This window comes from Nannobrachium achirus (assembly GCF_963921795.1).
Source record: "Nannobrachium achirus genome assembly, chromosome: 20".
NCBI classification, from domain to species: Eukaryota; Metazoa; Chordata; class Actinopteri; order Myctophiformes; family Myctophidae; genus Nannobrachium; species Nannobrachium achirus.
In genome coordinates this window covers 12250570-12273773 of record NC_137827.1, presented here as the reverse complement: position 1 = coordinate 12273773, position 23204 = coordinate 12250570, and the positions used below count along the sequence as shown (strand labels likewise).

At 42.5% G+C, this 23204-nt stretch overlaps 2 protein-coding genes across 2 annotated transcripts in view; one reads left to right on the top strand and one right to left on the bottom strand.

Annotated features, from left to right (window-relative positions):
* The window catches only part of dlgap2a (discs, large homolog-associated protein 2a), a 471572-nt gene that overhangs the window by 395856 nt on the left and 52512 nt on the right, over nucleotides 1-23204 (bottom strand). The window lies entirely within an intron of this gene.
* LOC308305847 (small ribosomal subunit protein uS13-like) lies at nucleotides 6338-6796 on the top strand (the record flags this gene model as incomplete). The annotated part of the gene is made up of 1 exon (XM_080750734.1): nucleotides 6338-6796. The coding sequence occupies one exon, from the start codon at nucleotides 6338-6340 to the stop codon at nucleotides 6794-6796; it is 459 nt and encodes a 152-aa protein (XP_080606860.1).

Genomic DNA, 23204 nt, shown 5'->3' with positions numbered 1-23204 from the left:
AACAATACGGAAGATATGGGTCACTAGACCAGGTCAACCTGGTTGTGCCAGACCCCCTGTCTGTCATCATCATTTATGACATCATGCCTTTTGTAGGTATGTCATCATCATGTCATCATCATATATACCCTTTATATAGAAAACCCGGACCGACATTTGCTTATGTAGGCCTACCCATTTCATGGGTCTGGCAAAAATGGGTGACTGGAGACTGCTCGGATTCTTCTTTCAGTATTATAATTGATATAATATTATATAATAATTATATAATATATATATATTTTTTCTTTTTTAGTTTTGGCCAACTCCTTATTTACTTTTTTTTGCCTTTGCATTAATTGTTCCTTGCTGGCTGAAAATAAATCTATATATTATATAATTGTCTCCATGGTGTCTCCAGTCATCTGTCCAGCTCATTCGTGCTTTCTGCACCAGCATCTTTCTTTAGTCCACGTAGGTTGGTTGGTTGGCCCAGTACAAGCTTTTTGGCCGGGAGGTGTTGGTGGCAGTGGCCGGCTAGTCTCCTGACTGCCATCTTCTCTGATACACTTGGCAGTGCCCCGTACAGACGCTTGTTGTTAATGTGTTCGTCCTGGTTGCTGTTCAGTAGCACCCGTCCAGGGACTTCTGTAGGTTAACATTCTGGTGTAGCACTCCTTCAAGGGACGTCTGTAGGGCTTGCGTTAGTGTCTAGCATTCACAGCCATAGACTCCACGGTTGCAGAGAACAGACTGATCTTGATGTTGTATATGTTTTTTGGAGCTTTTCTTGAGAATCTTGGAACTATTTGTCACTTTTTTATGTCAGTGGCCGTTTAAACCTTTTTTTTTTTCTGTAATCCATATTTTGGACATGTATTGCCATTTTATCCCATTTTACTGTTGGATATCCCAGGGTCATTCTTCTGGACCCCACTAAGGTTAGACTGGGTGGCCGACACCAGCAAACCTGAAAGTCACAGTGTTTCCTAGGATTTTTCTTTAGAAAAAAAAAGAAAAAAAAAAAAGGCCAGTGAGTGCCATCTACCTCTAGAAAAAAAAATGGGTGACTGGAGACTGCTCGGATTCTTCTTTCAGTATTATAATTGATATAATATTATATAATAATTATATAATATTTTTTTTTTTTTCTTTTTTAGTTTTGGCCAACTCCTTATTTACTTTTTTTTGCCTTTGCATTAATTGTTCCTTGCTGGCTGAAAATAAATCTATATATTATATAATTGTCTCCATGGTGTCTCCAGTCATCTGTCCAGCTCATTCGTGCTTTCTGCACCAGCATCTTTCTTTAGTCCACGTAGGTTGGTTGGTTGGCCCAGTACAAGCTTTTTAGCCGGGAGGTGTTGGTGGCAGTGGCCGGCTAGTCTCCTGACTGCCATCTTCTCTGATACACTTGGCAGTGCCCCGTACAGACGCTTGTTGTTAATGTGTTCGTCCTGGTTGCTGTTCAGTAGCACCCGTCCAGGGACTTCTGTAGGTTAACATTCTGGTGTAGCACCCCTTCAAGGGACGTCTGTAGGGCTTGCGTTAGTGTCTAGCATTCACAGCATATTAGTGAGGTAACCATCCAGGTGCCAGCTAGTGATTCTGCCGGGAATCTGACCACTTCTTCACTCCTCCCTCGTACTCTCTCAGCCTTTGTTTGACCAAGGATCTGTTTGGTTGACGGTCACAGGGCTCCTTGTGGCCTTCCACGCCACATTTCATACAAAACCCTGGCATTGGTTTGTTCAGTCCAACCTCCTCCACAGACACAATCTGGCATTTTGGCAGCATTCCACGAAGGTGCAAAGCCAGAGCTCTGAAGTCCTTTAGCTGATCCGGTGACTGAATTGCCATTGTGTCTGGTTTAATTTGTTTAATCAAAAAATCCCGAACATAATCCCTCTCTTGCTCAGGAAGGCTCGTAATGTCCCCACCTGGCAGATGAAAAAATGTCACCACCTTCTTTTCATCTTTCACCAGCAGGTCACCCTCCTGAGATTGGAAAAAGACAGGGCAAACGGCTATGAAACATTTGTTTGCTGGAAGCGAGTTGACAAACTCCTGAAAGGAATTCACTGTCGCAGGATATCCTATCTCATATCCAAGGTCAATGCCGGCTTCAGTGACCGTCGGGCAAAGTATTGACACCTTTCTTTCCCTCAGAATCATTGCTATTGCCTCAGCAACAATAGGGATTGATGACGCTGAAGTTTATTGTTTAGTTTTTTACTAAAGACGAGAGGCTGCTGAGCCTGGTCTACCGCCGCTGTGTGTACTGATAAGGCACAGCACAATAAGGGCTCCGGATGCTAATGTTGCTAACGTTAGCTAGCCCGTTAGCTTCTGTCGGCGCCAAACTGTGTGTGTGTGTGTGTGTGTGTGTGTGTGTGTGTGTGTGTGTGTGTGTGTGTGTGTGTGTGTGTGTGTGTGCGTGCGTGCGTGCGCGCTTTCACGGTCCAAATGAAGTTGTAAGTAGTCATGTGTGTGTGTTGACACTTGTTCTTAGAAGAATGGTAGCATAACCTAGCTATGATTAGAATGGTAGCTAACGTTAGCTTGTGTGTGTTGTGTGTGTGCGCGCGCGTGCGCTTGTGCGTGCGTGCGTTTTCACAATTGAGGCACTGGGGTCTTCAACAGGGAGTTACTGCAGGGGGTCCGCGAAATTCTTTTTTTTTTTTCTTCATTTTTCACATTTATGTTAAAAAATAAATCATGATTCTATCCATTTTGAATACGGTAGCTTGAATACATGATTACTATAATGCAATTGACAGATTGTTGATATTATTGACATTGGTTCTCAGTTAAAGGGGTATTTCACTTTCAAAAAAACTTTTGGTAATTTTATCATCTAATCTATTTGATGTAAATGTTACCAGGCCCTCCAGGCCCAGGGCCTCTCCCCACACACACCCATATTGTAACTCCAAACTTCATTTTAACCATGATAGATTAATTAAAAACACACATTATTTTTTCTGGTGACTCATACTGCCCTCCTAATATATGAGCAGGCCGTGTTTTTTCGATAACATTTTTAATTTATTTTTAATAATTATTGTTTCCATTTTTTCCAAATAATTATTAAAGGGGCACTCCACCACTTTTCAACCTATCTTCATATAATAGGTCCTCACTAATGTTCATGATAAAATATCACAATTTTTTTTCTACTCAGTTTGGGTCTCATGGAAGAGCTGTGGGTGGGTCAAATCCTTCTACCGGTGACATCATCAATTGGAAATGCAAGCTAATAGAAACGGCAGGCTTTCTATTCCTGATAAAGTTGCAATGTTAAAGTGGAAGCCATTGTTCTCGTGATAATAAACATCTAAATATATATATATTTTTTTCAAAAATATTATTATTATTTTTTTTGTCAAACAATGATGTCACCGGTAGAAGGATTTGACAGCTCTCCTATGAGACCCAGACTGAATGGGGAAAAAAAAATGCTATTTTATTATGAGCATTAGTGAGGACCTATTATATGAAGACAGGTTGAAAAGTGGTGAACTACTCCTTTAATAATAAATGAAAAAAGTTATCGAAAAAACGCGGCCTGCTCACGTATTAGGAAGGTAAAATGAGTCTCCAGAAAAAAATATGTGTGTTTTTAATAAATCTATTATGGATAAAATGGAGTTTGAAGTTAGCCTGAAAACGTTGAAGACCCCTGTATAGTTCAGTGGTTTCAACCAGTGGTCCGGGAACCACCAGTCGTCCTTGAGGGGGTTCCAGGTGGTCCCCAGCTAATGATGGAGAGTTGGTAACCAAATGGACCCCTATAGAGCTTTCATAGACTTTAAAATGTCAAGAGTTAAATTAGCCATAGTCATAGAGGACCCTTATGGGTCCATTTGGTAATATGTAGATCTGCTGTTTTCACTAGTTAAGTACATTTTATAGATGATAAATACAAAACGAACGGTTTTGGACATACAAGGAAAAAGATTATAATGTAGAGGTGCCTCGGATTAAAAAGATATTCATGGGGTACCCTGAGACAAAAAAAGTTTGGGAACCCCTGCTGTAAGCAACTGCACTTTAGAAACCAAAACTAAAAAAAAGACTACCAAATATTTACAAGAAACTTTACAGAGAAAGGAGCCCAAAGTCACTCATAATATAAGCAGACCCACCTGGCAACACTGCCACTAACGAGAGTCCAGAGAATTCCCTGCGGTGTCCCCCCCTCCCCCACCCCCCTGCAGGGCTTGCACCGTAGTCACACAGACACACACACACACACACACACACACACACACACACACACACACACACACACACACACACACACACACACACACACACAGGGGCGTCACACCAATTTCTGGGCCCTGGGTTCAAGGATTCACTGCGGGCCCCCCATGAATGTTAACTATTAAAAAATAGCAGATATACAAGCTCACAGCGTGGCACCGAGTGCCGCGCTGCAAGCTTGTAGATCTGCTATTTTTGAAAAATTGTGAAAATGTGTGCAAGAAACTTATGTTTCCATGTCAGTGGTGCTCAAACTTTTTCATGTCAAGGACCCCCAAGATGATATGTATTTGGCCACGGACCCCCATCTCAAAATATTTAGTTCCAGGGACCCGCCAGAAGCAAATCTTAGAGTTACAAATGTTTGCTTAAAAAATACATATATTCAAAGATTTGCACATATTTTCACGACTTTTCAATAGCTAAAGTTACTAGGGCCCCTCCACCTTGGGCCTTAGTAACTCAGTCCCACTTTCCCCCCCAGTGTGACGCCCCTGCACACACACACACACACACACACACACACACACACACAATGGGAGAGATAAGCTCCATCCGTCTTCATGACTGTCCGGCCTTTTATTGCTTCAGGAGAAGTGTGGTGTTGCTTCTTCTGCGAGCGTTTTTTCCTCCTCTCCTCATGCCGGAGAGGGAAACCAATATTGGTTTCCACAGCTGCATCAATGTTCTGTGATAACATGGCTGCTGTGAGTCGCCACGTCATGCTGGCCATGTTACACATTGGGCCCGATATTCAAAGGAAATATAACGCACATCCTGGGATGTCGCACCACAATTCTGGGCCCTGGGTACAAGGATTCACTGCGGGGCCCCCCATGAATGTTCTTCATAGGGGGAGGGGTTTAGACTCGGAACACATTATACACATTAATTTGTGCGTTAACTATTGAAAAATAGCAGATATACAAGCTCACAGCGCGGCACCGAGTGCCGCGCTGTGAGCTTGTGGATCTACTATTTTTGAAAAATCCTGAAAAAGTCTTTGAATAGTTCAAATCCTTCTAAGGTTTTTTTTGAAAAACTATGTCAGTGGTGCTCAAACTTTTTCATGTGAAGAAGGACCCCTAAAATTATATGTATTTGGCCACGGACCCCCCATCTCAAAATATGTAGTTGCAGGGACCCCCCAGAAGCAAAATTTGAATTACCAAAAATTACATACATTCAAAGATTTTGACACATTTTCGTGACTTTTAAAAAATAGCAGATCTACAAGCTCGCAGCGCGGCACTCGGTGCCGCGCTGTGAGCTTGTATATCTGCTATTTTTCAATAGCTAAAGTATATAAAATAATTAAGGCCCCTCCATCTTGGGCCCTAGTAACTCAGTCCCACATTTCCCCCCCTTGTGACGCCCCTGCGCTCATCCTCCGTTGTTTGGTGCTGAGATAAATAAACTGTCAAGACAGTACGACTACTTCAGAAAAGGGGGGGCTCGCAACTCACTTTTAATAACTCCAAATGTATTAATGACGACAAGCAGCACAAATAGACGTTTTCACCCTTTTCGGTACACATTGGGCCCGAATCATCAAGCACTTTACGCCCTGTATTACGCATATATTTTTTATTTTGGATTTCTGAAAATTCCAACGTCAGATTCATCAATGTTTTATTGTCGGTGGTTTATGCGGGAGATCTCCCAGGCTTGTACCAATACCAATTGCGTATACGATGGTGCCGTTATCACTTTATTAGCGAATAAGAACCCGGTCAAAATAGGGCCCAATGTGTCATGGTTAGCACCGCTCAAAAAACATATAGCCATTTATCTCAATCAGTAAATGGTGCATTTATATAGTGCCTTTATCCAAGGCACTTTACAATGATTGTCCAATGTCCATTATATTCACCCATGCATCATACACCGATGGCGGAGGAAACCCTGCAATTTAGTCAAATCGTCCAGCCATAATAGCACCCGAATGACCAAATAAGGACACTCACGTCACAAGTGACATTACACACAAACCACCCATGAAGTTTAAAGAGCCAAATATGGCGTTTCATTGTCGTTAAGTTTCACTTAAGAACCTTGTGGCTTTCCACTGAGACCTGTGCCTTCCAAGATGTCTCTGATCGTCCCAGACAATTTCCAGCACATCCTTCGCGTGCTGAACACGAACTTCGACGGCAAGAAGACGATCGCCTACGCCATCGCCGCCATCAAGGGCGTCGGAAAACGCTACGCCCACTCTGTCCTGGCCAGGGCCGACGTCGCCCCAGACAGGCGGGCCGGGGAGCTGACGGAGGAGGAGGTGGAGAGAGTGGTGAACGCGATGCAGAACCCGGGCCAGTACAGGGTCCCCGACTGGTTCCTCAACCGGCAGAAGGACGTCAGGGACGGCACCTGCAGCCAGGTGGTGTCCAGCGGCGTGGACAACAAGCTGAGAGAGGACGTGGACGCCCTGAAGAGGACCAGGGCCCACCGCGGCCTGCGCCACTCCTGGGGGCTGCGCGTCCGCGGCCAGCACACCAAGACCACCGGGCGGCGTGGCCGCACCGTCGGCGTGTCCAAGAAGAAGTGATTTGGAGGTTTAAGCCCCCAGGAGCGAGCGATAATGGAATCCGTAGGATACAGGGCTGACTAAATTAGAATCCACGGCGTGTGATTGGCTGAACAGAGGTTGGGAGCGCTCCGCTGTGTTAACTTGGGCCGCGCGGAGGTGCCGAAAGTCAGGGTTGTGAAGATTTACTATTCTGTACCCCATTAGATGTAACTCGGACAGAGCTGAGTCGGCTCATGCGACCTTCGCAACGCCCAACACAGCAAAATAAACGAATGGCCATATCTCTGTGTCAGTCCTTGTCCCTTTTATGCCCATATATGGAGATCCCTGATGCCATCGATATGAAGCCCTTATCTTCGAATGCCCATATATGGACATACTGGTTGAAGCCATGCCAGTCTCATGTGGTCTATGAAGTCAGACATATTTGGTGTCAGTCATCTCCATATTTGGGTAAGGTTTAATTACCCATAGATCCAAATGGGTCATTAATCTGGTAAAAAGCAGTGTGCAATGAACTAAACTCCACCCCCTCACACCACAACAACGCATTACAGTAAATGAATTTGATTGGCTTATTGCGAATTCCCACAATTACATCATCAACCCTAGCCTGATTTCAGACTCTACGCCGGGGCTTGAGTCTGAACTTGTGGCCATTCTATTTGATTGAAAAGGGGAGGGGATTTAAAATTTGAAATTCCCAATCACAAGAGATCTGGTGGGAGGGGTTGTGTTTGACTTTTGTACACAAAACATTCCCTCCTCCCCCTCCCCTCAATGACATGCACCAAACAGGTCATTGTCTTTGATGTTTCATTGATTAGAGAGAAAAAATCACTAACGAGCTATTCGACACTGTTACGCCCACAGGGCCTAGGGATGTTTGTAGACGCAACAAAGGCAAGGTGGTGACTGCCAAAAGTAGTTTTATTACAAATAAGTATTGGACTTTACAAGGTATGCAAATTAGGTTGCTTTCACAATATGATTCAAGGTGAGACAGGGCTGAGCTGGGCAGGCACCTAAGGAAAGAAACATAACAAAGGAAGATACAGAGAACTGATCCCTAACCTAAACGTACCCCCCAAAGCTTCTCCTAGCCAAACACAGAACAGAAGAGTGGTTACCTGCCCCTATGCCTGAGTGACTGTGCACCGAAGTACAATAGCAAATATAACCTACCTACTAACTCACCCTGCTCACCGTACAGTAACGAGTGTAACTGACTGTTCACAAGCAACCTTCACAAAGAGGACATGCGGCTAATGCTACTCTGCTCGGCGGGCACGCTGTCTCTAGACTACCCTCGTAGCAGGTGTGACAGAGAGACAGCGGCCATGAAGTCTTCTCCATGGAGCTATTTATAGCAAGGGGCGGGGCCGTCAGACCCGACGGACCGAGCGCTGATTGGCTGGAGGTGACAGGCATCTTCCATGCATAGCGGCAGCAGAGATCTGAAGACAAGGACATACAGGGCGCGCGCACACAAAACAACATATAGCAGATCCCAACCCAAATGGCACTATGGCTTTAATCATAAATCATTGTTCTTGTCCGTAACAGACACTTGTATGGCTCAATCAATGACTGCAGTTCGGAGCCCTTTTGAAGTTCAAAGGGAGCAATTAAGAACTCTGGTGAGCCACGCAGCCACCCCTCCCTCCACTGTTTCTGTTGATTTTCAAAAGTTAGACGCGCCCCTCCTCCGCATTGCATTGATTTCATTGGTCGGTTTCGGTCGGTTTGAGAAGCTTTCGGTAGCAAGAGACACGTCATATGACACATCCAGACCAAGAGATGCAGTTCACTCAGAGAGTGGGCGGGTCTATTGGCTGGAGCCAGGCTACATCAACCCCCCCTTTTTAAAATGTCAGTGGCCGTTTAAACATTTTTTATCTCTGTAATCCCTATTTTGGACATGTATTGCCATTTTATCACATTTTACTGTTGGATATCCCAGGGTCATTCAGGGTCAGCTGCTTCTTCTGGACCCCACTAAGGTTAGAGGTCACTGGGTGGCCGACACCAGCAAACCTGAAAAAGTGTTTCCTAGGATTTTTCTTTAGAAAAAAAAAGAAAAAAAAAGGCCAGTGAGTGCCATCTACCTCTAGAAAAAAAAATGGGTGACTGGAGACTGCTCGGATTCTACTTTCAGTATAATAACCTTTTTTTTTTTTTCTTTTTTAGTTTTGGACAACTCCTTATTTACTTTTTTTTTTGCCTTTGCATTAATTGTTCCTTGCTGGCTGAAAATAAATCTATATATTATATAATTGTCTCCATGGTGTCTCCAGTCATCTGTCCAGCTCATTCGTGCTTTCTGCACCAGCATCTTTCTTTAGTCCACGTAGGTTGGTTGGTTGGCCCAGTACAAGCTTTTTGGCCGGGAGGTGTCGGTGGCAGTGGCCGGCTACTAGTCTCCTGACTGCCATCTTCTCTGATACACTTGGCAGTGCCCCGTACAGACGCTTGTTGTTAATGTGTTCGTCCTGGTTGCTGTTCAGTACCACACGTAACATTCTGGTGTAGCACCCGTCCAGGGACTTCTGTAGGTTAACATTCTGGTGTAGCACCCCTTCAAGGGACGTCTGTAGGGCTTGCGTTAGTGTCTAGCATTCACAGCCATAGACTCCACGGTTGCAGAGAACAGACTGATCTTGATGTTGTATATGTTTTTTGGAGCTTTTCTTGAAAATCTTGGAACTATTTGTCACTCAGCATTTGCTACGAACACAGCGTGTGGTCAATTGCATTTTAGTGAGGTAACCATCCAGGTGCCAGCTAGTGATTCTGCCGGGATTCTCCCCACTTCTTCACTGCTCCCTCGTACTCTCTCTGCCTTTGTTTGACCAAGGATCTGTTTGGTCGACGATTCGGGTCACAATTGCGCTCATTGTGGCCGTCCAGGCCACATTTCGTACAAAACCCTGGCGTTGGTTTGTTCAGTCCAACCTCCTCCACAGACACAATCTGGCTTTTTGGCAGCATTCCACGAAGGTGCAAAGCCAGAGTTCTGAAGTCCTTTAGCTGATCCGGTGACTGAATTGCCATTGTGTCTGGTTTAATTTGATTAATCAAAAAATCCCGAACATAATCCCTCTCTTGCTGAGGAAGGCTCGTAATGTCCCCACCTGGCAGATGAAAAAATGTCACCACCTTCTTTTCATCTTTCACCGGCAGGTCACCCTCCTGAGATTGGAAAAAGACAGGGCAAACGGCTATGAAACATTTGTTTGCTGGAAGCGAGTTGACAAACTCCTGAAAGGAATTCACTGTCGCAGGATATCCTATCTCATATCCAAGGTCAATGCCGGCTGCAGTGACCGTCGGGCAAAGTATTGACACCTTTCTTTCCCTCAGAATCATTGCTATTGCCTCAGCAACAATAGGGATTGATGACATGTTTCAGTTCAGCTTAAAATATTCCTTGTTTGAAAATCAGACTTCTACACTCAGACAAACTAAAATGAAGTGTGCTGCGTTCTTTTATACAATTATTTGTACGATGATGTAAGTATCCATGTGTATTTGTGACATCACTACTGTATATGAGTGACATCACATCACTTATGATGCAGGTGTTTGACAATCAGAAAGCTTGTTCAACACACAAAATCCACCCACCTGCATATTAATATGAAAAATCGCACCCGTGCGAAGTGAGCGGTGCAAACTAATTCCTGTAAGAGCGACGCCCCGCCCGCCCGCCATATTTGAATTCAAACTGCCTTCAGTAAAGTTGTTTCATAGTTCATACAGTTATATTTCTAAAGTAAAAAATATCTGGACATTTGTGCTTGCTCGCGGTTGTGTTTTGGACATGGAAAGAACATCGTGAATCTAAAATGCAACTAGGTTGGTTCTTGGAAAGCAGCTCGCTGAAGACGAAGGACAGACGGAGCTCAAAGGAGCTTACATGTCGGCTTGCTAACATCTCGGCAGGCCGCCGGTCGGATTAACATGCTTTTTATTAAACAATACGGAAGATATGGGTCACTAGACCAGGTCAACCTGGTTGTGCCAGACCCCCTGTCTGTCATCATCATTTATGACATCATGCCTTTTGTAGGTATGTCATCATCATGTCATCATCATATATACCCTTTATATAGAAAACCCGGACCGACATTTGCTTATGTAGGCCTACCCATTTCATGGGTCTGGCAAAAATGGGTGACTGGAGACTGCTCGGATTCTTCTTTCAGTATTATAATTGATATAATATTATATAATAATTATATAATATATATATATTTTTTCTTTTTTAGTTTTGGCCAACTCCTTATTTACTTTTTTTTGCCTTTGCATTAATTGTTCCTTGCTGGCTGAAAATAAATCTATATATTATATAATTGTCTCCATGGTGTCTCCAGTCATCTGTCCAGCTCATTCGTGCTTTCTGCACCAGCATCTTTCTTTAGTCCACGTAGGTTGGTTGGTTGGCCCAGTACAAGCTTTTTGGCCGGGAGGTGTTGGTGGCAGTGGCCGGCTAGTCTCCTGACTGCCATCTTCTCTGATACACTTGGCAGTGCCCCGTACAGACGCTTGTTGTTAATGTGTTCGTCCTGGTTGCTGTTCAGTAGCACCCGTCCAGGGACTTCTGTAGGTTAACATTCTGGTGTAGCACTCCTTCAAGGGACGTCTGTAGGGCTTGCGTTAGTGTCTAGCATTCACAGCCATAGACTCCACGGTTGCAGAGAACAGACTGATCTTGATGTTGTATATGTTTTTTGGAGCTTTTCTTGAGAATCTTGGAACTATTTGTCACTTTTTTATGTCAGTGGCCGTTTAAACCTTTTTTTTTTTCTGTAATCCATATTTTGGACATGTATTGCCATTTTATCCCATTTTACTGTTGGATATCCCAGGGTCATTCTTCTGGACCCCACTAAGGTTAGACTGGGTGGCCGACACCAGCAAACCTGAAAGTCACAGTGTTTCCTAGGATTTTTCTTTAGAAAAAAAAAGAAAAAAAAAAAAGGCCAGTGAGTGCCATCTACCTCTAGAAAAAAAAATGGGTGACTGGAGACTGCTCGGATTCTTCTTTCAGTATTATAATTGATATAATATTATATAATAATTATATAATATTTTTTTTTTTTTCTTTTTTAGTTTTGGCCAACTCCTTATTTACTTTTTTTTGCCTTTGCATTAATTGTTCCTTGCTGGCTGAAAATAAATCTATATATTATATAATTGTCTCCATGGTGTCTCCAGTCATCTGTCCAGCTCATTCGTGCTTTCTGCACCAGCATCTTTCTTTAGTCCACGTAGGTTGGTTGGTTGGCCCAGTACAAGCTTTTTAGCCGGGAGGTGTTGGTGGCAGTGGCCGGCTAGTCTCCTGACTGCCATCTTCTCTGATACACTTGGCAGTGCCCCGTACAGACGCTTGTTGTTAATGTGTTCGTCCTGGTTGCTGTTCAGTAGCACCCGTCCAGGGACTTCTGTAGGTTAACATTCTGGTGTAGCACCCCTTCAAGGGACGTCTGTAGGGCTTGCGTTAGTGTCTAGCATTCACAGCATATTAGTGAGGTAACCATCCAGGTGCCAGCTAGTGATTCTGCCGGGAATCTGACCACTTCTTCACTCCTCCCTCGTACTCTCTCAGCCTTTGTTTGACCAAGGATCTGTTTGGTTGACGGTCACAGGGCTCCTTGTGGCCTTCCACGCCACATTTCATACAAAACCCTGGCATTGGTTTGTTCAGTCCAACCTCCTCCACAGACACAATCTGGCATTTTGGCAGCATTCCACGAAGGTGCAAAGCCAGAGCTCTGAAGTCCTTTAGCTGATCCGGTGACTGAATTGCCATTGTGTCTGGTTTAATTTGTTTAATCAAAAAATCCCGAACATAATCCCTCTCTTGCTCAGGAAGGCTCGTAATGTCCCCACCTGGCAGATGAAAAAATGTCACCACCTTCTTTTCATCTTTCACCGGCAGGTCACCCTCCTGAGATTGGAAAAAGACAGGGCAAACGGCTATGAAACATTTGTTTGCTGGAAGCGAGTTGACAAACTCCTGAAAGGAATTCACTGTCGCAGGATATCCTATCTCATATCCAAGGTCAATGCCGGCTTCAGTGACCGTCGGGCAAAGTATTGACACCTTTCTTTCCCTCAGAATCATTGCTATTGCCTCAGCAACAATAGGGATTGATGACGCTGAAGTTTATTGTTTAGTTTTTTACTAAAGACGAGAGGCTGCTGAGCCTGGTCTACCGCCGCTGTGTGTACTGATAAGGCACAGCACAATAAGGGCTCCGGATGCTAATGTTGCTAACGTTAGCTAGCCCGTTAGCTTCTGTCGGCGCCAAACTGTGTGTGTGTGTGTGTGTGTGTGTGTGTGTGTGTGTGTGTGTGTGTGTGTGTGTGTGTGTGTGTGTGTGCGTGCGTGCGTGCGCGCTTTCACGGTCCAAATGAAGTTGTAAGTAGTCATGTGTGTGTGTTGACACTTGTTCTTAGAAGAATGGTAGCATAACCTAGCTATGATTAGAATGGTAGCTAACGTTAGCTTGTGTGTGTTGTGTGTGTGCGCGCGCGTGCGCTTGTGCGTGCGTGCGTTTTCACAATTGAGGCACTGGGGTCTTCAACAGGGAGTTACTGCAGGGGGTCCGCGAAATTCTTTTTTTTTTTTCTTCATTTTTCACATTTATGTTAAAAAATAAATCATGATTCTATCCATTTTGAATACGGTAGCTTGAATACATGATTACTATAATGCAATTGACAGATTGTTGATATTATTGACATTGGTTCTCAGTTAAAGGGGTATTTCACTTTCAAAAAAACTTTTGGTAATTTTATCATCTAATCTATTTGATGTAAATGTTACCAGGCCCTCCAGGCCCAGGGCCTCTCCCCACACACACCCATATTGTAACTCCAAACTTCATTTTAACCATGATAGATTAATTAAAAACACACATTATTTTTTCTGGTGACTCATACTGCCCTCCTAATATATGAGCAGGCCGTGTTTTTTCGATAACATTTTTAATTTATTTTTAATAATTATTGTTTCCATTTTTTCCAAATAATTATTAAAGGGGCACTCCACCACTTTTCAACCTATCTTCATATAATAGGTCCTCACTAATGTTCATGATAAAATATCACAATTTTTTTTCTACTCAGTTTGGGTCTCATGGAAGAGCTGTGGGTGGCTCAAATCCTTCTACCGGTGACATCATCAATTGGAAATGCAAGCTAATAGAAACGGCAGGCTTTCTATTCCTGATAAAGTTGCAATGTTAAAGTGGAAGCCATTGTTCTCGTGATAATAAACATCTAAATATATATATATTTTTTTCAAAAATATTATTATTATTTTTTTTGTCAAACAATGATGTCACCGGTAGAAGGATTTGACAGCTCTCCTATGAGACCCAGACTGAATGGGGGAAAAAAAATGCTATTTTATTATGAGCATTAGTGAGGACCTATTATATGAAGACAGGTTGAAAAGTGGTGAACTACTCCTTTAATAATAAATGAAAAAAGTTATCGAAAAAACGCGGCCTGCTCACGTATTAGGAAGGTAAAATGAGTCTCCAGAAAAAAATATGTGTGTTTTTAATAAATCTATTATGGATAAAATGGAGTTTGAAGTTAGCCTGAAAACGTTGAAGACCCCTGTATAGTTCAGTGGTTTCAACCAGTGGTCCGGGAACCACCAGTCGTCCTTGAGGGGGTTCCAGGTGGTCCCCAGCTAATGATGGAGAGTTGGTAACCAAATGGACCCCTATAGAGCTTTCATAGACTTTAAAATGTCAAGAGTTAAATTAGCCATAGTCATAGAGGACCCTTATGGGTCCATTTGGTAATTAGGGTCCATTTGGTTTCATGTTACACTCTCAAGTGGAAGGTTGTAGATCTGCTATATTCACTGATGTCATGTGTGTTTTAACAATACATTACATCTAAGTAAGTGATTGGAATGTGTGTTTGTTTATAGTACTTTAATGTTTATATTTCTGTCAGACAACCTGTGGCAGCATTTCAGGCAGGACAGTGGTCCTTCCAGTTCCAGACAGAGGAGCTCTTGTGATTGACAATAAGAATATTGTCTCAAAAATATATATGGTTCTTTTGGCTGCACCAATTATGATTCAGTTTAAAAAAATATATTGTGTCTGTAATTTTTAGCAATAATAATACATCTGTGAAATACTGCTTGTCTCAGTGACAGAACTATAAACACTGAAGTACTATAAAGCAGGGACGTGCTGGCCATTGGGAAAAGCGGGACAACTCCCGAACGGTCGGTTCATTCCCGGCCAGTCCAATTGTAACTGCTTCATCATACAAGGCCGTTGCACAAAAGTAGTGAAAACAGCCGATCTACAAGCACACAACGCCTCGCACCACAAGGCGTTGTGTGCTTTTAGATCGGCTGGTTTCACTAGTTTAAATCATTTCTTAAATGATGAATACAAAACAAACGGTTTTGGACATACAAGGTTTCCACCCGACAATGACAAAATATAACTCATGTAATTGGCCCACTGGCTTGTCACTTGTCATGATCTGAAATGGCAAATCTTTGAGTAGCAGCAGCGGCGGCGCTATAGAGAGAGATCTCTCTATAACGCGCAATGAGGGCCTCTCCAACTCTTTTTCCCGGGCTGAAACAGGGGCCCAGCACGTCCCTGCTATAAAGCTACAACATTACCATCACACAAATACAGTCAAACCTAGATTTAATGTATTGTTAAAACACGTTGCATGACATCAGTGAAAACAGCAGATCTGCAACCTTGTAGATTTAATTTGACACTCTATGGCTAATTTAACTCTTGAGAGCTTAAAGCTATACTGTGTAAGTTGCTGAACTAGTGGTCAGTAGCAGTAGAGCAAACCGCGGTTGCGTCTGCTTTTTTCGGCCGTTTTTCGCCGCGGACCAGGCATTCAGACCGTCCGCCTCGCCTCGCCGAGACCTATCCATAGAGGTCTTTCGTGTCCCTCTACGAGCCTCGGTTGGGGAGTTACATGCTAGACTCCTAGCCCAGTGTGAACACTGCAGTGTACTTCCTGAAGAGCTCAGCAGTGTATGATCTGGGCTTTGATTGGCCAGTAGGGAGACACGTGTACAGAATGATGCATATGACGTAATTTTGCCGGGAAAAACAGCCCCGGTCACGGCCACCAGGGCTCAGTAGAACACATATAAAGAAAAGGCTTTGGGAGCTGAAATGAACAGAGTGGGGGTTCTAAAACTTTAGCGATTTAATAGTTAGGACAATTTTAAGATATGTTTTATAAAAAAAGTTACATAGTATAACTTTAAAATCATTTTAAAGTCTATGAAGGCTCTATATTGGCTACCAACTCTCTGAAAAATACTCCTGGAACCTCCTCAAGGACCAATGGTGGTCCCCAGACCACTGATTGAAAACCACTGAACTAAATCTTTGGACTTACTAACCAAAAGCGCCAACATGAAAACACGCGCACACACGCGCACACACACACACACACACACACACACACACACACACACGCTGTCTGCATACTGCACTGCAAAATTGAAATTCCATCCATCCATAATTGAAAAATCCATGCAAAACACATGTGACTAATGTTAATACAACTTCTAAATGCAAATCTTTGTAAAGTGATCTGCCATACGTTTCCCTGATGTAAACCTTTTGTTTGGGACCTTTTGTCAATACAGGATTGTGACAGCAAAAAGAAAGGTCTAGACAGAGTGAAGATCCACCTCCTTCTACAATGGTATCAGTCAGTGTCTACAGCCATCATCATGGAGGGAGGTATTGTGATGGAATTGTTTTTGCAAAACACATTTTTGAACACTGCTCCTACAGATTTTGCCCTAAAATCACTCAAAGTGGTACACAGTTTCTCTAAAGTCATGTCATCAACATGGATTTCCCATATTCCATCCTGATTGGCTACGATTGCCTTCTAAAGTTTGTGTGTGCGACATGACGATCTCCCAATTAGGGAGTCTTACTGGTTTATCAACTTGATATGACAGTGTAATGACAGTGTAACACTGAATTAAATACCCAGAATTTTATACCTAGTAGCATAAAGATTAGTTATACCCTTTCACACAGAGCTCTGTCTTGAAGGGCTGCATGTCCGCCCCGGATAGTACAAGCTGGTTGGACGTCCCCTGACCCAAAAGATTGCTTTTAGGGATGTGTGTGGTAGTGGGAACAGTACTCGATTCCGCTTATGGAGAACATGTCCTCGTCTCATGTCCTATGGGTTCATAGCACTTGGACTCCTTAATTGGACTCTATAAGGGAACCGAAGAAATATTTGCCCTTCCCTACCAGCGTCTATTAAGCCATGGCGAATCTGACCTAAGCTCTTGTCCTTGAAGACGACTGTGTTCTGACGGGATATGACTCTGATCTGGAAGGGTCTAACTACTCTTTATGCTGCAAGGCTCTGTCTTCTGATCACTATGGTACATTCTAGAAATAGTGCACTTTTGAAGCTAGAATTCTGGGTATTTAATTCTTTGTGAAAGATAAATGTTAATGCAATAGAAATGTTAACACCTAATTTGTGTAATTACAATTGTTTTATCATGTACATAAGTAATAGCTTGACCTGTTCAGTGCAGACTTTGAACATGCTTTCTTTTTGAGCGGTGTTAACCTCTCCGCTGTGTCTTTGTCACCATTTTACCTACATTTACGACTGCTCTGTATTATTTTGTTTTATTTTATTAGTTTTTTTACGGGAAACATCAGTACCTTTTTCCCTGTTCATACTTCACCGTAACCTTTAACCTTAACTCTGTTGTTGTCTCCCTTGGGATAATAATAATAAAGGTATCTATCTAATTTGAATTTATCTGCAGGCTACAGTGGTGTACAGCGCTAAGTGGATAAACGAAAACAAGTGTACAGCTGATCCTCCATGAGTTCCCACATCTCTCCAGTTATGGTAAGTTTAGGGCAAGTAACAGTATTCTGTGACAGTTGAAGTGAATCAGCGGCCACAGTAAACACCTCTTTTTCAAAGTCACCCTCTTTGAATGATTTCTAAGAAGAACATGGCTGACGCGATAAGATGCAATTGTAGCAGCTTTTATTTTTACATAATGATGATGCATTGTTTATAACCATTATTTTTAATATGGCAGCTGACAAACGTTTATTTGTTTTTAAAAATGTTTCCTTTCTCTTTCTTTCTTTCTTTTCCCCAAAGGACTTTCTGGTCTTGCATGGAGAGCCTTCACCAGTTTGAAACCTAGCTATTTTGGATACAGAGAACTCCTGTCGGGACGCGAAAGGACACAATGGATTAACACACGGTATTGTTCTTGTTTTACAGCAGACATAAATGTCACTATTGGTTTATTTGATTTGATTACTACATGACCAAATCACAGGTATGCCAGTCTACATATTGATAGCTACAAAACGTGTCTTCCTACAGATTGTTTTGGGGAACTTGCCCTAAGCCAGCTACCAACAATGCGTCCGTTGACTTTACAGAAAAGTGTGTATACTGGAAGCATTGCGCGCGAGCCAGACATTTTTGCTTAATTAATTAATTTGCTTAATTAAAATGCATTTCTGGATTATTTTTTATTATATTAATGCTCATGTTTGCCCTCAAAATATTAAGTGAAGTTAAATAAGAGAGAGAAGTTGCTCATAACAAACAAATCAAAACATATTTCGATTTTTGATTAACCTGTTATCAGTTCTCGGCCCGCCGGCGGGCCCAACGGCCGTACTTTGTCAAACATTCACGTCCACGCAAGCGTGTGTTTCACCTACACGGGCATGCCGCATATCTATAGAAAGCCACAAGTCTTGTGATTACAGAGCTGCAAACCACGTGTGTGTGTGTCGCGCTACTATCAACGTTGAAGTCCGACATACATAAACAAACAAATGTTGATAAAGTTGTAACTACTCACGTTCAGAGATGGTTTCTAGTCCACCAACATGATCTATTTCCACAATAATGATGTTCTTAGTTCGTGTAAAGTACACATAATCCAAGCCATTGATTGAAAATAGTCCAAACCATGTTTTCCTTCATGCCATCACTGTTCTGGATTGGCAGACATACAAACATGATGACGACGAAAGACAACTCTTCACAGTGTTTTCCATTTAAATCCAGTGCACATTTTCAGTATAACCTCTATTTTGCTCTTAAAATCATAGCTCAAAATGGCACCCAAACGATTGACACTTCATTTCACCCAATTGGAGCTTCTAGTCCTGTCCCATCCCCCCAATAGCAACCAATGGTCTGTGTTCAGAGGCGGTGCATGGCCATGTTTCCTGTGCCATAGATTCAGTCAGTGGCAACAGGTTGTTCTGATGACTGGCACATCTTATAGCCAATAGAATTCTCAGAAAAATGATGCTTAATTTGTTTTGGCTGAAGTGAACTAAATACCCAAAAACCCCTGCGTAAAGCTGGTTGCACACTGCTGCGTTTTTCGTTGCGAAATGCGTTTTTCAAGGCAAGGAGAGAGAGAGAGATAGAGAGAGCAAGGGACAGAGTGGTGCGCGAAACGGGCGGCAGTGTGCAAACGTGACAGACATAACGTGAGTTTGATTTTTTTATTTGCGTGCTCCGAAATTCACTCCGATATTCGGCCCGAAAAACGCAGCAGTGTGTAACCACCTTAACAGCACCACTGGACGTGCGTAAATACGCAGCAGCGCGCCGAATGTCAGACCAAGAGTGTTAGGGCTGTCAGTAAAATAAATAAATAAAATAATAATAATAATAAATAAATACAAATAATAAAAAAATAAAATAAAAAAATCCAGTCTATTAGCCCTTTTTTGACCTCTTTATATGATATATGCAAATGTCTCCAAATGAAAACGCATAAACATATACTTAGTAAAACATGTGTAAAATATTCATATTCTGTAGTTTTATCATGTCCTTTGAAATTGGGCTAGGTAAGGCTTCAAAATGTGTCCACATTGTGTTTTTCAGCTCCTATATGATAATAGCAGTGTTACGCAGGCATCTATTTACTGCAAATATTTAAGCGAGGATTAAAAACCTGCTATTCCAGTAAGTTAAAACTTGCATTACTCAATGTCAGTTGCACACAGAGTGATTATTTATTTCTGGGTAAAACTTCAAAATGTTTCCTTCAAAATGAGACCATGCCCAATGCATTACTCCAAATGGTTTAAAAACAACAATCAATTTACTTTGGGTACATTGTGTATAGGCGTTTTTTGCAAATTATACAGGATTGTTAACAGGTTAAATCAGTTTTTTTTGCCCTCAAAATATTAATGAGTTTGTGTGAAAAAGGAAAATGCAACTACATTATGCTATCATTATTCACATTTACTCAACATTGTGTAGCAAAACCAGTTTAGCTACTTTGACCCTGTACATCTGCTATTTGAAAATAGCTGATCTACAAGCTCACAGCATCACACAGCTAAACCAAACGTTGGCGAGCTTGTTTATACGCTACTTTACATTTAAGTACCAAGCGTTCTTATTTTGTTTTGAAGTCCACCGACCGGCTCTTATTTTGAAGCCTATGTATATTGACCGGGGTAACAGGTTTACGTTGGTTTGACATGACGAACGATAACATAGCGACCTAGCTTGCTAGTGCTACTGTGTGCTGGTGATGACCAGTGATCGGACACTATACTATCATCGTAGGGTTAGGTAACGTGGTATTGGCACTGCTATGTTTAATCTTACACATTAAACCAACGTAAATAGTAAAGCTTTTCACACGGAAGGCTTTATTGAGCACCTGCACAAAATCCCGTGAAACGAACTCACGGAGTGGTGCCTGATTCTCATGCAGTGTATCCTACACAAGTTCACAACGCTTAACACATCCCTCCTGTGCTGGAGTTAAATACTTATGTAGTTTTTCTACGTGAGTCGCGGTTAACAGCCAGGATTTCCATGGCGGAGGTAAAGGCTCAGCCATCAGCCGCTCAGGGCAGGGTGGCAGGCTGCATTGTGCCACCCTCTCCACCTCTCCTCTCCGTGAGGAGAAACATGCTTGCGGGCGGCGCCGCAGCGCAGTGTGGTGTAGGCGAAATGTGAAGTCCATCTACTGTATATTAGTCCCAAATCGCAAAATGTACTATAGTGGTTTTAAAATAAATCTACATCTTTTCCGTGCACCGTTAAAGCCCCGGTGAACATTTGTGACGGTGGGCTGCTCTGAACATGTGTATGTGATGAAAACAAGCATGCACTGGTGACGTTTAGGGCTTTTCACTATGCGTCTTGGCCGGGCGCTAAAGATTTTAGGCCGGGTGGCCCGCCTGGCCAATAAAGCACTGCAGGAAACCCACTATTCCGATATTAACCTGCGAGCCGCATTATGTGAAAGTGGCAAATCAATGCATCCTACTCTTTACATTACTGTTCAACATAATCTTTTACTTTAATTGATTATCTTGTGTCTTTTTTTATGTCTGTCTTAGGCTGGAGCACATGAGATCGAGGACCTCAATCAGGCTAAGGTGTCATCACTGAGAAATGTCCTTCTGCACTCCTCAGGCGTTCATCATTCTGGCTTTGGAGGAAAACACTGCTTTGGGCAGTTGATGTGTTTCAAGGTATTTACAGTATATTGTTTGCAATGAGTACCCAAAGCAGTGTGTCCCATATGGGAATGTCTGCAAACAATAGATTGCTTTCCCGTCTTTTTTTAATTTGTTAAAGAATTCAAATTAAAGCATGCACATCGCAACTAATATTTAAATTTGTGAACAAAAATATGTACACTGGAGAAGGAAGGGAAGTCCAAACAGAATGGATTGACATCACAGGAGGAGGGATGTCTGATTTCTGTATTAACAGATTGGCCATGGGCTTTGAATTTAGAACAATCATGATTCATAAAAATGGCCATGTCATAGAGACTGATTCTTGACTAAAGCAAGTATTATGACAATACTCATGCTCCACTAGCTTTGTTTTCTATCCAATCAAGTGTCAAATGCCCTTGTGGACTGTTTGTCATATAAGACATCCTGTGACATTCTGGTACTTCCTACCTCTCCATGAAAAGAGATCTGAGAATCTCCTGTGATAACCCTTGAGTCCCAATTCAGGAAAACATTGTGTGTTGTGATCCCTGATTGTTTTTTTTTTGTTTGTTTTGTTTTGTTTTTGTTTCTCCAGCAACTCCAGCGAAGTCTGAATTCTGTGAAGGGGAGCGTAGCCCAGTGAAATCTGTGGATGCTGTGTGGCCAACCATGGGACCTGCTACTGAGGAACCATGCTTGAATTCGACAATACAGATAAGGTCAAAACTGCCCGAGTGGCAGTCCTCGCCTACGCTGCTCTGCCCAAACAGCAGTGCTCTCCATTCATGTACCCTGACACCTCATGCCCGAGGTTTTGCCCTGTCCACCCATGTACACTGACACCTCTTCCCGAGGTCTTCCCTTTCTCCACACCTACACACACTCACCCTTGCGAAAAAGAACTGAATTAAGGAACACTGAACACTCACTCTCATGAATCCCCAGAATCCCTCACGTATTGTATATAGTTATTGCAATTTTTCTATTTTTGAGAGGTCTTTATTTTTCATATTGCAGCGCTGCAACTGTAATGTTCATTGTTGTTGTTTGACTGGCAACAACTAACAAACCTAGGTTGATGTCTTAGCGCAGGGGTCTTCAACGTTTTCAGGCCAAGGACCCCTTAGTTGAGAGAGAGATGAAGCAGGGACCCCACAACCTGTTCATAGATTCCATAGCACAATCATCAGTGTATTTTGGATTCATGTCAATTTCAGATACTTAACCACTTGAGCTATCAATACATAACAAACTTGACCTTTCATTCTGTATTAGTCTGCTCTTTTCCCCCTTTGCACCAAAGCTCTATGCCGAAAATAATATTTTTGGCTAGTTCTAAGAATATGGGCGCTAGGGTTCAAGTGGTTAATATATATTAAAAAAAAAACAAAAAAAAAAAAACGTTCTATCACTCAAAGATTTGGAGGACCCCCTTTAGTAACTCTGAGGATCCCCTAGGGGTCCTGGACCCCCTGTTGAAGACCCCTGTCTTAGCGCTTTTTGTTCTTTGTCATCGGGGTGGGATGGGGGCGCTACATTTCCTTTTAGGGGGCCCTGGAAAAAATATTTTGAGATGGGGATCCACGGCTAAATACATATTCTTTTGGGGGTCCTTGACATGACAAAGTTTGAGAACTACTGATACAGCAACATGTTTTTTTTAAGAAAACTGTTATAGATATATGTTATAGGTTTATAAGACATTGTAGATATCGGCCTATATCAGTGGTTAAGAACCCCCAAAACAATGTGTATACACAGCAGTCCTCTTCAAGAAGGCTCCATCGACATGTTTGGAGACAGTCATCAAACTTTGCCAGAAGCATGTACAGTGTACGGACTACCTCAAAATAATTTGTTCCAGGGACCCCCAAAAACAA